We start from the raw sequence: 16120 nt of genomic DNA on the forward strand, positions 1-16120 counted from the left end.
TTGTATACTGAAAACGCACTTGAAGTTTAAAATGTTTTCAGTTTGAGCAACAGAAAACCAACCAATCAAATGGTCCGTTAAAACCGTGCTTCGGGTTAACTATCTGACAGAGTATATATCAGGCACAGTATATTGTAGAACGAACCACGGGTTAAAGTAACTGACAACTTCCTGATATCTAATTCTGACTGATAGTAATCAGAAAGAATATCAGGATATTGTAGGACTGGCCCTTATTGGATTGTAAGTACGAACATAGTTCTTAAGGTTGTACTGTACAATTATTGATTCGAAAAGAAAGGGAAAAATACATTGAACAACACCTAGAGTATTGTTTTAAACCTTTGAGAATCTATTGAACTTACAGATTACTCCACAACTCTCCTACAACTAGAACAATATGTAAAGGGAAGGAAATGATGGTCATCACAGCTGGCTTTGCACTTTGTCATTAAACTAAAAATAACCACGATCCATAAAGTTGTTTGTGTGGAAGGGTGCATCGTTCACATTAAAATTTTGTAAAAGAACGACACGTATGCTTCCCTTTCTCCCAGACATGTATTGAATTTTGTGCCTGTACGTTCAGTGATTCCATAGAAACACGTGGAAAATTTTAAGTTTTCCCTCTCTAATTTCGCGATAAAATCTCCGAAATAAAAGAAAATGGTAACTATAAGGAATTCAATTCCGTAAGTGATGACGTGTCACCTTGCTAAAAATGATCCTTATTCAAGAAATAGTTTTTGCGTGATAATGCAGTTTTCCAGAACTGTGACCTCTTAAAATTCATATATCTAGCAAGAAAATTAATTCGTTCGTTAAGATGACGAACAAATGAGCAGGTGAATAGGGGAAAACTTTCATAATTTGGAACATCACAAGTATATGCTACAAATATCATATGGACAATGAGATCCATATATTTATGTTTAAAGATGGGCGGGACCCATCGCTGATATAAAATATTCTTTGCGGCTAAAGATTATCGTTTTCGCTCTTGGCGTGGGTGAGCCGGATTCAATTCCTAGTAAACGTTCAGTTCATATTATTCGGGTGGCACATTAAGCTGAGGTTCACATCTCATATAGCATCTATGCTTAAAATGGATGTATAGAAAAAAGTCGCTCTTATGGAAAATATGGACCTCAAGTAGAATCGAGTTGTTGATGAAAACTTCTAGAAAGAGATGTTAAATTAAACCAGAAGAAAGTGGGAGCACGTTATAAAGTAAGACATTGAGGAAGAGGGTAATAATTATTCTGACCGGGTTGGCTTATCAGGGTTTAGAATTCAATGTAAAGACGGTTTGCGGGTATTCGCAAATTTGCATATGCACAACCACATTAATTTAATTCTATTTATTTTTTATATTTTGGAAAATATAGAATTTATTTCAAATAATTTCTGTATAGTGTGATTTTTCTTCAGATGAATTACATTGCGGTTTTAGACGCGTAGCAAAGGAGTGCAAATCCTACTCGTTCTTCTACATAATGAAAAATTGCACTTTCTAAGATTAAAATACAAGTACTGAAAGTTCTAGGTATATGAGCAGGACAAACGCAAGAAGGGACCAAATACATTTGGTTGTAAGCCATTCTAATCTACTGAATTGTGCGAAGGATCCTGCACATGCGATCTTGTATTACGGTGGAGAAGCACTAAAGTTCACCTGCCAAGCTTCCTGCAGTCAATATTTATTTATTTATTCAACGCCAACAGGGAATACTCTCCGCAATTATAGGAGTCTTACCTAGAATCATTCAATTCATAATACAGAAGACAGGCAAGAGAAAGAAAAAAGTAAAATAAAATATAAAATGAAAATGTAAAAGTATAATAAAAGAAAGAAATCAAATATATGTGTTGAAGCCCAAAATCTACACTGTCATACATATCAGGTTCTTTAAAAAAAGTGCAAATTCATACTAAACATATATTTGAAAATATATAAATATTGGTGTCTGCACATATTGTTTTAACATACATAGTTCTATTAATCTCAGAAATTTTGAAAATGTAAGACCAAAGTTCAAGTCACTATATCTTTAAACTACACTGTTGTAAATAACAACTAAATGATACAAAGGCGAACTTCCGTAGAAAACAGTTTTTGGTATTTTACATATTAGAAGATTACGTGTTCTCATGGTCGTACGTTAATTTGTATACTTTCGAAGAATGAACCATTGTTTAGGACTCCATTATATAATAAATATAACGGCAATGTTTTTAGTCTATTTGTCAGAGACTCATAGTAAAAACATTTTAAATAATTGATTGTAAGGTGTCCTATCTAAACAAGCAGATTTACTATACTTCTTAAAATAGAGACATCTAAGGATTTTAATCTGGATGGTTTCTATTCTACTACATTACGTCTCATATATTGTACTGTAGGCGATCAGTTTACAGTAAACCAAATTATTATATAATCAAGAAATTGTACGGGTATCGTATAAATAAAATTTTTGAGTGTTCCTTATGACTCTTGAGTAAAGTTTCTATAAGCTTCATTGGTATTATTGGCAATATGTACTTTAAATAACATAGACGTATTACGACTGAATGTTACACCAAGATCCGTGCATTACTGTTTTTTTAATTTATAGCTCAATACTTTCCACATAATACTTACGTTTTATACTAATTTTAATATTTGAATATATTAAATAATAGCATTTTTTTTTTAAAATTAAGTTAACTTTATGTCGTCTTGTAAATTGCTTACGTCATCATCATTTTGAATTTCTTTATAAATCTTTACATTATCTGCCTTGTTTAACAGTTAATTGCAAATCATTCAACTATACTGTATTATAAAGCAGAGAGGTCCTAGTTTGGAGCCTTGTGGCACTCCATAATTAACATTATAAAGACAGAATTCCAATTTATTGTAAAGTACATGCTGTTTTCTATCTTTAAGATATGATGTACTTAGTTTTATAAATGAATATTCAACTCCGAAATTTGATAATTTATTCAACATTATGATTTATTTTGCCAAAAGCTTTTGTAAAATCAGAGTAAATAGTATAAATTCTTTTCCGTCTTTCTCGTGAGTCATATACATCTTGAGTGAAGTTATTCAGATTCGTAACGTTGATCTGCTATTAGTTTGGACAAATAAAACTTTTAGTATGCTAATAGATAGAAAGCTTGCGTGCTGATATGATAATTTGAAAGATTTTAGCAGAAACACAAGTAATTTAAGTAGGTCTATAATTTTCAACCATATTTTCATTACCATCCTTAAAATAGGGCACACCCTAGATATTTTCCAAATATCAGGAAACGTTGTTTTTTAATAGTTAAGTTATGTAAAATACATAAAGGTATTTAAAATTTAAGGTTAAATAAAATCTAAGTACTTCTCACATTTTAAGACTATAAGGTGGAAGTAATTCTACTCCACATGACTTTTTTTTGTTTTTGTTTTTAGTAGTCTAGTAGCAGCCTAATATTCTTTTTGAGTAATTAATTCTGACCTCAACGAACTGTTTATTTCGTTATTACCATCTACCTTACAACTGCATGACAAAATGTATTTACGTAGAATAAACATGTTTAAAATGCGAAGTAAATTCATCAGCTATAGCCTTATTGTCAATTGTAGATTGGGATTTCTTGTCAAGCGAGAAATTTTTATTGATGAGAAATCTAAAGTAGTGTATTAGAGTGTGTTTACGTCTGACACATATGCCATGTTTTTTTTTTAATTAGTTTTGTGAGAACAATTTATGTTCTGCGGTTACTTGGAAGCTTGCGTAGTGATCTTTATATTATTTTTCTTATTGAATTTCGTAGAAAAAAGGCACTAAGGATCGTGTTCAGGACTCTGAAAAAACATAAATTTCTCTCGTTTAATTCTCGAAGAGAAAGTGAAAATTAAAAATAATTTCAGGCCTAATCACCCATAGACTTGGATCCAGTCTGTAAATGTAAATGCAGGGGAGTCGCAAGAAAATTCAATATTTCTGTATGTAATAATTATGAATGGATTTGTGTATGCGAAACAACAAATCGTTTGTTTTGTTTTGCTTTTCGTGTTTATTACACTTGGACCAATATGGAATTCGGAGACTTAAGTCATTCGAAGTAAGAAATGATGAAGCAATGAAATTCACATGAATTCAATACTAGAGTTTGGGAAAACGTAATATCGTACACAACTTGATGGAGCTTTTAGACGTAATGTTGACAAACATAATGAAGAAGTTACAAGAAACATACAATTGCTTTCTCAAATAATTAACCATGTCCCTTTGATATAGTGATTGCAGTATATGTGAGGGATAAGAAACCGGATCTAAATTAATAAGTGCTGAATCAACACCTATCTGGTAATGTCACGAGCTGCCACTGATTTAATGACGAAGGAAATTGAATTGAACTTGATGCAGCAAAATGAAACAGAGAATTGAAATTTAACGAGCAGAAATATCTATTTCTAATAAAAACGGAACCAAACATTAACAAAAACAAGTTTTTCTAGATCTAGTGAAAAAAAGCTAATTTCCTTGTGGTTTCAATTAACATTTTCTGGAAGTATTCAAGTATTTATACACATTTTCAATTTGCTCAATTGAACCTTTTATTAGAATCTGAAACCCTGTATATAGTGAACCAAAAGACCTCCTATATGAAATGAATGAAATTTCTACCGAAAATTGAAGAAAATGATAAACATTTTTTAAATGTTATAGTCTAATAGAGATATTAAACACATAGTTTTTTTAAATAATAATAATAATAATAATAATAATAATAATAATAATAATAATAATAATAATAATAATAATAATAATAATAATAATAATAATAATAATAATAGAAGCTGCCGTGGCTCGTTGGTAGAGAATTCACCTCTGTCGTGTGGGATCCATGGTTCGATACCAGCTCTTGCCAAGTGAGCTTTGTGGTAAACAAACAAAATATGCGTGGGCGTCTTTCGTCACTCCAGTGTTATCATCCATCTCATCACCGTCTTCTTTAGCCTCGGTGCTTAAATGTGGGATGTTAAGCTCAATAATAATATAAAGGTAACCAAGAAATTTCTGTCGCTTTTTGTGGAGGTTTGTGTTCAATTGGCCCTCACACCGTGAGTTGAATATGAATGGAGATAGGGCAAAGGTCAGTTGTTGGTGTGGATATATCCAACATACTACCTGGTTGTGGCAGTTCTTGAACTTGCGTAAGGACAGTGAACATGGGACCTCCACAGAGCGTCATAAGGGCGTGTATGCTGTACGACGCCGCTGAAGTGGGGCGGAAGATATGCCTCGTCTTTAGTGAGGGTGTCGGGACTACTCGGACAGTGCAGCTGTGGTTTAACAAGTTTAAGGAGAGTGATGAAATACTCGAAGACGCACCACTTGCCGGTAGACCAACATATGTACAAAATGAAATCTTTAGGCAGCAATTGAGGCGAACAGTGGCCAGACATGTGAGGAACTGGAAGTACAATTCAGTGTGAGTGGAGAAACCATTCAGCAGCACCTACATCAATTTGGGAAGCACTGCAAGTTGGGTCGGTGAGTCCCACATGATTTGACTCCGGGCCAGAAGGCAACGGAGCAAACACCTGTGTTTCTTTGCTGTCTCGTCTGAGGAATTAGCCATTTCTTGACAGGGTGTTGATATGCCGTAATCATTGGTTAGGTCGCCGTAATTATTAGTTAGCATCTCATGGACCGGTTCCAAAACAGCCGAAACCAGCACTGCACCAGAAGAGGGTCTTCCTATGTGTTTGGTGGACTCCTCGCGGCATTGTGCATCGGGGACTGCTACACTCTGGTCAGAGCACCAATGCAAGTGTGTACTGTCAGCACTTGAGTCGTGTTCAAGGAAGACTCAAAACTCTCGAGCCAGCACTTCTGAATTGCAAAGGGATCCTCCTATTACAGGACAACGCAAAGTCCCACGTGGCTAGGAGACCCGGAACAAAATTCTACGCCTTGTTTGGGAAATATTGCATCCGCCATACTCCCCTAACATTCCACCGTCTGATTATCACCTGTTCCATTCCTTGTACAATCACCTTAGAGGACACCAGTTCAAATCCCTAGTATAGGTGCAAAATGCACTTGATACCTTCTTCGCTTCACGGTCTACCAAGTTCTACCCCGATGGAATCCATGGCCTTCCAGAACATTGGCAGAAGGTCATCGATGTGGATGGGGACTGTTTTTGATCTTCCAGGTATATCTTAGGTGACACATCTATGTTCAAAGGTGCTGGGTGGAAAAGTGAAAGAACTTTCTTGGTTATCGTTATATTATTAATAATAACAATCTCACCACCTTTTCTTTAAAGATTTGCTAGTCACAACACCATGGTTACAATATTTCGTTAATGAAGCTAAACAAAGTTATAATTGTGATAAAAAAGAAAGAAAAGTAAACCTTGTTTGGAACATATTCTGTTTAGAATTGTTCTTTATTATTATTATTATTATTATTGTTATTATTATTATTATTATTATTATTATTATTATTATTATTATTATTATTATTATTATTATTATTACTTTGTACTTCTCTGCAAAATATATTTTCTTGCTGAACCTTAAGGAATATACAAAACTTTTAGCTAGAGGAATTAATTAACACACATATTCTCAACTTGATAACGAACAAGTTTGCATTGCAGTGAACACAAATTACGAGCAACTCTGTTTGTGTAACAGGTAAATAGTTTACGTAATCTATTTAATCGACTAATATTATTGACAAAGTCTGTATATACACTGCTCTTGAATAATCAATAAACAAGGAACAATAAGGAAACTGCTGATCTAATTCAAAGTGAGAGAATGGTATGAACAATAGGAACAGATGATTACACTGAATTCAGAGTCTATAACGTAACGTTTGGTTATTAATATTAATATTAGTGTTAATTTACGTGGTACCTACTTTAAGACTGTGCTCAATTGTTGTCTTCTTCTGGGAGATATAGTGGCTCAGTGGTAGAGCCTCAGCACTTGTACGAAGAGTCTTTAGTTTAATCTCAGGTCATGCGAGTTTGTGATAGTCAACATCGTGTTAGTGAGTTTTTCTCGGGGTTTCCCCTTTCCTACCAGATTACCATTCTACCAATTACAATTAGTATGCGCATTACTATTAGAATGATATGTGTCACTTGAGTTGAGTTGATTTTGAGTTTAACGTCCCTTTCAGCAGCGAGGCTATATGAGGCGGGACCTACTTATTAACGTGGAATCCGAACCACATGAGCTCCCACCGGGAATCGAACCCTGGTCTCCTACGCCAGAGGCGCGTACGTTAACCGCTTAGCCACGAAGAAGTTCTGATATTTGTCACTGTTAGGAGTATTAGTATTCATTAGTGTAAGGATTATGTGTCTTAGGAGAAATGAAACAACAATAGATACAAATCTGCCACTTGACTGTATTTTTTTTAACGTACAATTCATAGATTATAAAAACCAATAACAACAGAAAAAAGCTACCACTTTCACTAGATTAGAAATAAACGACACTTTTTTAACACAATGAAATTAGTTTATCTTGACTTTCTCGAAAACTGCGCATGGGAATTTACCCTCTAGCATACCATTTTTGTTCAGCTCGATCTGACCTATTGATTATGATCATATATATGTAATTTTTGCACAATATTATAGTTAAACAGACTAAAATTTTACACTTAATCATAATTTTGAACTACATATCAGTAAGTATGCTGTATACTACCATCTTTGTTAGTGTCATAATGGAAAGTTTGAATGAGGGTATCAGTTTCATCTTAGTATGTGGCGTGGTCAACGTACAGCATTAATTTTTAAGTTTACAAAGAAAGTCGTTTTAATCGATTTTCTCAAAAACTAACACACACATTTTGTTAAGTTTAGTGAGATCTGTCGATTGCATATGTCCACATTTTCGGACAAGTCTTCTTCCGTTAAATCTATACGAGGATGGCAAGACAGGTACATTTGAACAGGCAAGCAAATTCAACCTAAGGAAATAACTTAAAATACTTTCAGTTCAATGGTGGAAACAGAGGTTTAAGATTAGAACATACAGGAACTCCGTTCTAAAAAATATTTACGGTATCAGACAATGTTGATACCCAATATAAGTCCTAATGGAGACTACTAAATTCGTAAGGTAAAAATGATCATTCACTTTTATTTGTCATTTGCTTTCTTTAATCTACAGGCTATAACCGTGAAACGTAGAACTGAAACGTTTCCTGAATTTTTTCACATATTTCTCCTTCTCTCTCTTCTTCCTTCCACCGTATTTTCTTATACATCTCAAAATATATTTTTCTTTCTCAAATAGAAAGCTAACAAGTTTCTTTTCCTTTTTCAAAATTATTCTTAATATTAATATTATGTTTCCTGTTATTCGTAACACTTTCTCATTGATTTTTCGTTTTGTACAGTTCGATAGTGTACAAATTTCTTTATACCCACATTTTAAAGGCCTCTGACCATTTTAGGTCGCATCCTCGGAATGACTATGTTTCTGCTCAGAAAGTACAACACGCTACGAGGAACATTTAATGAGTGGTTGTTAACTTTTTATTCAGTGGCTAACCAAAAATGTTTTTTCTTGTAAATAGCTTTCTCGCCATTTTTATGTTTGTGTTTAATTTCATTCGCATTTTGACCTTAGATACCGATAGCAACTAACCTGTTTTACTATCTCCACTATTTTCATCCTATATTCTTTTCCGCTTTCCCTTACATTTTCTAACATCGTATTAATTTTTCAGTCGGATCTTGTAATAAGAACCCCCAAGCAAGTACGAACCGAATACCTTCTACTGAAATATTGTCTTTCCTGTAGTCAAACATTTCTGGATTGTCTTTCTCCGAATGTATTCTAAACTTAAGTTGGTTGTTAAACACCCTTTCTAAATACACTCCCTCACTAATTTGCCATTATATATATATTTGATGTTGGCGAAACCTTAGTAAACTTCAAGCAAGCCAGAAATGAACGAATCAAATGAAAATACTGTCTTGAAACTATTCAAAGTAACCTTCTAACGAGAGACTGGGTTCCCACGACTAATCAAACTGTACCAGAGAACGGGGCCGGATCTACGAAATATTGCGCCCGGGGCAAAGAAGTTTTTCTGGCGCCCCCTTCCTCCCAAGTCTAAATATCCTATGTTAGGAATTGGAACAAATCTTAGGTTAAAGTAAATATTTTTAAAAAAGTTTAAACTATTTGTCATCTTTCTCCCTTTTATAACTTTTACTCAAATTTGTGTACACATACGAGCTTGAAACCAATTACGAAGCGTATTCAAAAGTTACAAAGTGAGAAGTATTAAAAGTCATCTTATTGTTTAATCGAAACACAAACCGATACATTATGCAATGTTTACGTTTTATTTATATTAAATATTTATGATATTTTTAAAACTTAAATTCTAAAACCGGTTCTTTTGTTGAAGCTCATTTATTTTAAATTCTCAAGATTTTAAATTCTCAAGATTTTACTCGTAAGAAATATATAGTTGAAGAAGATGCAACTTTGTTATATACATGTATTAGGACCTATTGTGAAATGTCCTTCAGATTTTAACGCAAAGTAATATTAGTGTTGTAATAATAATAATAATAAAAACAAACAAATACAGAACAATTCAAACAAGCTATAAACGCAACCAAGAAAGTTCTGTCGCTTTTTGTGGAGGTCTGTGTTCCATTGTATACCGTGAGTTGAATGCGAATGGTAATAAGGCGAAGGCCAGTTGTTGGTGTGGGTATATTCAACATACTACCTTGTTGTGGCAGTTCAGTTACACCGTGAACTTGCGTAAGGACAGAGTGAACATGGAACCTACACAGAGTGTCATAAGGGTGTGTATGCTGTACGAGTTCAAACTGGGGTCAAACGCCGCTGCAGCGGGCCGGAAGATATGCCAGGCCTTTGGTGAAGGTGTCGTGACTATGCGAACAATGCAGTGGTTGTTTAACAAGTTTAAGGACAGTGATGAAACACTCGAAGACGCACCACGTGCCAGAAAACCAACACGTGTATACAAAATGATTATCTTCAGGCAGCAATTGAGGCGAAAAGTGGCCAGAAATGTGAGAAACTGGGACTGAAACCATTCAACAGCACCTCCATCAACTTAAAAAGCACTACAAGTTGAGTCCATGGGTCACACATGATTTGACTCCGGGCCAGAAGGCAACACTGGCAGACACCTGTGTCTTTGCTGTCTTGTCTAAGGAAGGAGCCATTTCTGGACAGGATGTTGACATGTGATTATAAGTGGGTCATATACAAAGCTCCACGGTGTCGTCATCATTGGTTAGCATCCCATGTACCGGTTCAAAAACAGCCGAAACCAGCACTGCACCAGAAAGTCCTTCTGTGTGTTTGGTGAACTGCTCGCGGCATCGTGCATCGTACAGCTGGTCAGAGTATCAATTCAACTGTGTCAGCTGTTGAGCCGTGTTCAAGAAAAACTTAAAACTCTAGAGCCAGCACTTCTGAATCGCAAAGGGATCCTCCTGTTACAGGACAACGCTAAGCCCCACGTCGCTAGGATGACCGGGACACCATTCTACGAATTGAGTGGGAAACACTATTGCATCTGCCATACTTTCCGTGCATTGCACCGTCTAATTATCACATATTCCATTCCTTGGACAATCATCTTAGAGGACACCAGTTCAAATCCCTAGTATAGGTGCAAAATGCACTTGATACCTTGTTCGCTTCACGACTCACCAACTTCTACCGCAATGGAACCCATGGCCTTCCAGAACGTGTTGGCAGAAGGTCGTCGATGTTGATAGGGACTATTTTTGATATTCGAGGTACGTCTTAGGTGACATATCGATGTTCGAATGTGCTGGGTGAAAAAGCGACAGAACTTCCTTGGTAACCTTTATACTTTCAAACATTTTTTTCTATAAACACGGACCCTTAACTTGATAACCTTAGCTTCCTCTTCTTCTGTTGACTCAAGAAATTCTTCTTCATTGACTTTCTTTATGATCCCTCCTGTGTGTATATATATTGGCTTTTCAGTTGTATGTTTGGCTTCACTTTATGTGCAAGCCTTCCACCTGTATGTAGATAATTATGTACATTGACTTTTATCAAGTAATATTGGCTTTTCTCATGTGATATTGGCGTTTCTCATGTATATATTGGCTTCGCTATATGTGTGGGCCTTCCACCTGTGTGTAAATAATTCTAGTCATATGTTTAAGTTTAAGGTGGATAGTTACACACGTTTCACATCCATTTATATGTAACAATAAATATAAAAAAGAAGTATTTATATTTATAGTATCTATTGATAAGGGTATTCTACTGTATATAATTCTCTACTCGTTTTGTAACATCGGTCACAAAAATAGTTTTTTTTTTTTTTTGCTTTCTTTTATTCAAAGTCCTCAATACTTTTTTACCATAAAATGTTGATTGAGCAGCCTTGTTCTCTATAACTAATGTTGCCAAATCTGAGAGCCTTTCCTGTCCCACGGATGAACGTAAATATGTTTTAATGAGTTTGAGTTTGCTGAAACTTCTTTCACAAATTGCCAAACTGCATGGAAGGATAAGAAAAACTGTAAGAACCACTGAGACGGTTGGACAGACACTTTGAACGCCATTTTCGGTAATCATGTTAAGTACGTTCCTTGGGGTGGACTTCTTGAGGTCCGGCAAGAATACAACAGCCTGGTCATTAAGACTCTCAATTTCTACACATAATTCTACAGCATTCAAATTGTCTTGGTATTTCAAAGCGAGATCCGCACACGATTTTTTCAGGTTCTCCGAAGACATTTTGCACAAAGAGCTTCCTCTGAGAAAACTAAAGTCCTTGCTTACTTCTTTGATCCTATCCATTCTACTAAAGATTTCTTCCCGTAAGAGGTCAAGAATTCTGAAGGGTGTCTAAGGCGATCCTTTTCAGTAAAAAGTCTTGCTTCATCCTCTCCTGACATTCTTTTCTTCTTCAACATACACTTTTCTCTGAACTCATCTTCCACATCTATCAAATTAACAGTAACCTTCGCTTCCGACAGCCATCTGTCAAATCTATAATTCTGAACCTGGAGATTGTGTTCAAAAGATCAGATAACAAATCAAGAGACCTTTGCAAAGTCAAATCCTTATTCTCAATGTTTCTTCCAGATATGTTTCTAGGGGGACACTGTCCCCCGGGGGAGACCAAAATAATACATCTATAATATAATAATAAATAAAATAGTACCATGTGAAAATAATATATGCCCCTCCAAATACTAAGTGCGCTCTCAAGGAACGTTTTTTTATGAAAGAAACACTGCTTATTCTGTATTTCTTTGTTAACTCCATTTATTTCATGCAAAACTGAGTCCCAAAATACTAAATTAATTACAAATTTCAGATCTTTTATTGATTTCATTAAGTTTTTGGCAACTTATTTGACTTCTGAATTAGAGGAAATGGTTATAATTTCATCAAATGCTGCGAGAACATTTTTCAGCTCAGATTTCCTCCCACTTTCCTTCCACCAACCATCCCATCATCGTCCATACAGCCTTCCAAACTTGCCAGCGTTAATCTTGTCTCGAAATGGCGCCCCCTACATGCTCTTAACCAGCTGCGCCCTGGGGCAAATGCTCCGAATTGCCTCCCCGTAGATCCGGCCCTGCCAGAGAATGATTAACGAACTTTTATTTTGGTCTCATTGACTGGTTGTCAAATCCTAAGTGTACAACAATTAACCAATATATCTAACCAGTTTATCGATCGAGCATACGTGAACGGTAAGAAAAGAGATCTTGGAGTTAAGCACCCTTTAACGAAATTGGGATTATTATTTATTTTTTACATCTTTTTCACACCGGCGAATCCCGAACGATACTTTGAAATATGGCTTGTGTGGGTGTGTTCATTTTCCCCAACGCTGATTTCTGATTTCTATTCTTAACGCTGACTAGATAAAAGTAAGCGTTTATTATTCTCTTTCTATTTTGACTTCCAAATCATAAAATTTATGTTTAAAGTTATTAGAACTCTAGTGTTTGGCCGATAGGAACTGTGAAAGGTAGGTTCACTTTCTTTTCATAAAGAAGTTAAGATTACCATTTTGTTTTCTCTGCGACACCTTTTACATCTCTATATCGTCATCAAGTTTAGTCTCATCACTAATATCTCAAATCAACATTAGAGGGCACGGTAGCTCAGTGAAACTATTCGAAGTATGGATTCGAGTCCAACTGAAAGCATGGACGTTTCTAGCTGTCCTAGATGTATGTGTTCATGTTCCTGTTTAATGAGGTAGAGATTAAACTCATAATCAGGAAACTGAAGTCTGATTTCTTTTTCTTTTTCCAAAAAAGTGTTAAAGTGTTCAAGTCTGATGCGAGGATTTCTGGTTCGATCTCAGGCAAAGTTAGTTTGTGATGGATGGGTTTTCTCGACATTTTTCCACTTCTTGCCACATTCTCATTTCATTAACTACAGTATTTCATAAAAGTCTTCTTTAGCCTAAAGCGCATAAACGGAGGACGTTTTAAATCAACTTTTTCGTGAATTTTCATAATTTTATATTCTGTGTTTAATATTGATTTTGCAGAAGTGGAAATTGCTCATCTGACGATTACACTTACAGTACACATTCGCTTCTGATACCGTGTTCTGTCTAAGACTTCATTCAGTATTCAATGCTCCACCTGGAATCAACCCAAGAAAAATGTTGAGCGAAAACAAATTTCTTTACTAGAGTTCCCAGATCTTACGCTTTTCTTGTAAGTTTTGTTTCTCTGGAACGTTTTACGTTATATGTTTTTATTTTTCCTGTAAAACGAATTCTTCATTTTTTAAAAAATAAATCAAAGAAATGGTAGTCCTGGACATTTTAAAAATATTATATGATTAGTGATTTTTTAAAAAAAATTGAGAAACTGACTTAAGTTTTAATAAAATAACCCAACGATGTAACTTAGTATTCAGAGAAAAAAAATGCAACATGTTGCGTTTTTATCTCTTAATAAACTGGCTCCCCAACCTTATGTTCAAGAATAGTTTCGTTTTAGAATTCTAGCCTTCGTGTGTCAACGCAGTCTCGATCACATTAAAGTGTCAATTGATAGTGATATACTGTTGTCAGGAATAGAATCCGCTGTGAACTAATAAAAGCACAAGAGTCAGGAACGGTATTCACTGTGAACTAATAAAAACACTAATGTCATAATCTACTGTAAACTAATAAAGGTACTAATGTCAGGAACAGAATCTATTGTGAACTAATAAAAGCACTAATGTCAATAACAGAATCTACTGTGAACTAATAAAACTACTAATGTTAGGAACAAAACGCTACTATGAAATAATAAAAGCAAAGCAAAACTATATTTGTTTGTGAATTTCGGTATTTCGTGCAATTAATTTTTGAAGGTTTTGTATATATATATATATATATATATATATATATATATATATATATATATATATATATATATATATATATATATGTGTGTGTGTGTGTGTGTGTGTGTTTGTGTGTGAAGAAATGCAAAATCTTCATTAAAAGTCAACGAAGATTGGTGTACATTCCTTGGTTGAATTTGAATTTAGTTTCTCTTTCAGCACCGAGGCCATATGAGACTAAGACCTACAGTTTAGTATGGGATTCGAACTACATGAGCTCTCACAGTGTCTTGTAACATTTTTTGTGTTTTATGTTTTGCGATTATTGTCTTCAATTAAAATTATTCTATATTACTATGCGAAACCATATGTGTTTGTTATATATACATTCTGAATATCATACATCTGCCTTTTTTTCTCCAGAAAATTTGACAACCTTATTCTTAACATTTCAAAACACGTAGTTAAGTGCTAAAACACTGTACTCATTTCTCAACTATCAAAAGGAATGTGAACTGATAAATCTCTGTGTCCGGAACTCAACTCAATTACATCTATCTTACTGAGAGAACTCTGTATCATTAAGTTTACTTTCATCGCCCACTTGTGCTTCAAACAGTTAATTAACATTAGGAACAACAATGGAATAGAAAATGTAATTAGTTATTCATTATACAATATGCTTTATGTATACATTTACTTACCTTGTGCGCCAGATGGTGGTGCAACATTTCCCTGATTTCTGAAAACATTTCATCATTAAGATCATAAAATCCAGGAACTGAAAAGCCATGACAAAATGCTACAATGAGGAACAGCACCCAGTAGGAGCACCACGAATTAAGCACCCCCATCCTGGTGATTCGAAATTGCTTTAGTTCTTTTCAACCTTTTAAAAACACGTTCCTCTTTCTTCCTACACTCAGATCGGATTGAGCGCCGCTCAATGTGCAAGCGAGTTGGTACGCTATCGATCGTTGCTAGGTTTACTTCTGACGTCACACCACGAAGCTTATGAATCGGTATTTTTACACGAACAAACATATGGGAGCAAAACCAGTTGTTTAAAGTAGATAGATGTATTTAACGCTTTAATGAAAACGTGAATTAGAATGTAAAGTATTTACATGTGTAATACATCAAGGTATCTTTTTTTAGTTGAGAAAAATAGAACGATTATTTCAATTTGTCATCATAACTTTGTTAGTTTCATTCTGGACAAAGAATTACAAGGACGCACCAGACCTAGTGGGAATAATAATAATAATAATAAAAAGAAAAGAAAAGAAACAAAGAAAACTTCAATATGTTACCTAAGTTAGCCTGCTTAGAATTCGAATGCAAGGCGTCCAAACCATAACTTATGCTAGTACTAAAATACTGCTAAATTCAATTATTTCAAAACTAGCTTACGCAGTTTGACTTGGACGTAGATCAATCAGTCTGTCAGAACTTCTTTTAAACAAAGAGCAAGGATAAAAGTGAGGGGAACATGGGGGACGCCGTCCCCCACCTCCAAGAAATATGTACTGGCGCCCGTTTCTAAAAAATTACAATGAGCAAAGATAGGCAGGGGACAGCATAATGTCATACCGCTACCTACCGTCCTCCTACCCAAGCTAGTAGCCAGCCCAAAAATGTAGGGGGAGTGTCCTAAGTTGGGGGGCCCGATTCAACCATATTATAGTTCACCATATTACAGTTCATATTACATCACCACATTATAGTTCATTTGCAAGCCTACGGTGA

At 34.9% G+C, this 16120-nt stretch overlaps 1 protein-coding gene across 1 annotated transcript in view; it reads right to left on the bottom strand.

The window, feature by feature from the left end:
* Pal2 (Peptidyl-alpha-hydroxyglycine-alpha-amidating lyase 2) overlaps window positions 1–15312 on the bottom strand; it is a 63508-nt gene extending 48196 nt beyond the window's left edge. The window contains exon 1 of the mRNA XM_081745769.1: window positions 15076–15312. Within this exon, the coding sequence (XP_081601895.1) occupies window positions 15076–15225 (150 nt within the window). The 5' untranslated portion in view covers window positions 15226–15312. The remainder of the gene's footprint in view (window positions 1–15075) is intronic.
* Between the last annotated feature and the right edge of the window lie 808 nt (window positions 15313–16120).

Source organism: Thermobia domestica, chromosome 2 (assembly GCF_964235325.1).
Source record: "Thermobia domestica chromosome 2, izTheDome1.hap1.1, whole genome shotgun sequence".
Taxonomy (NCBI): domain Eukaryota; kingdom Metazoa; phylum Arthropoda; class Insecta; order Zygentoma; family Lepismatidae; genus Thermobia; species Thermobia domestica.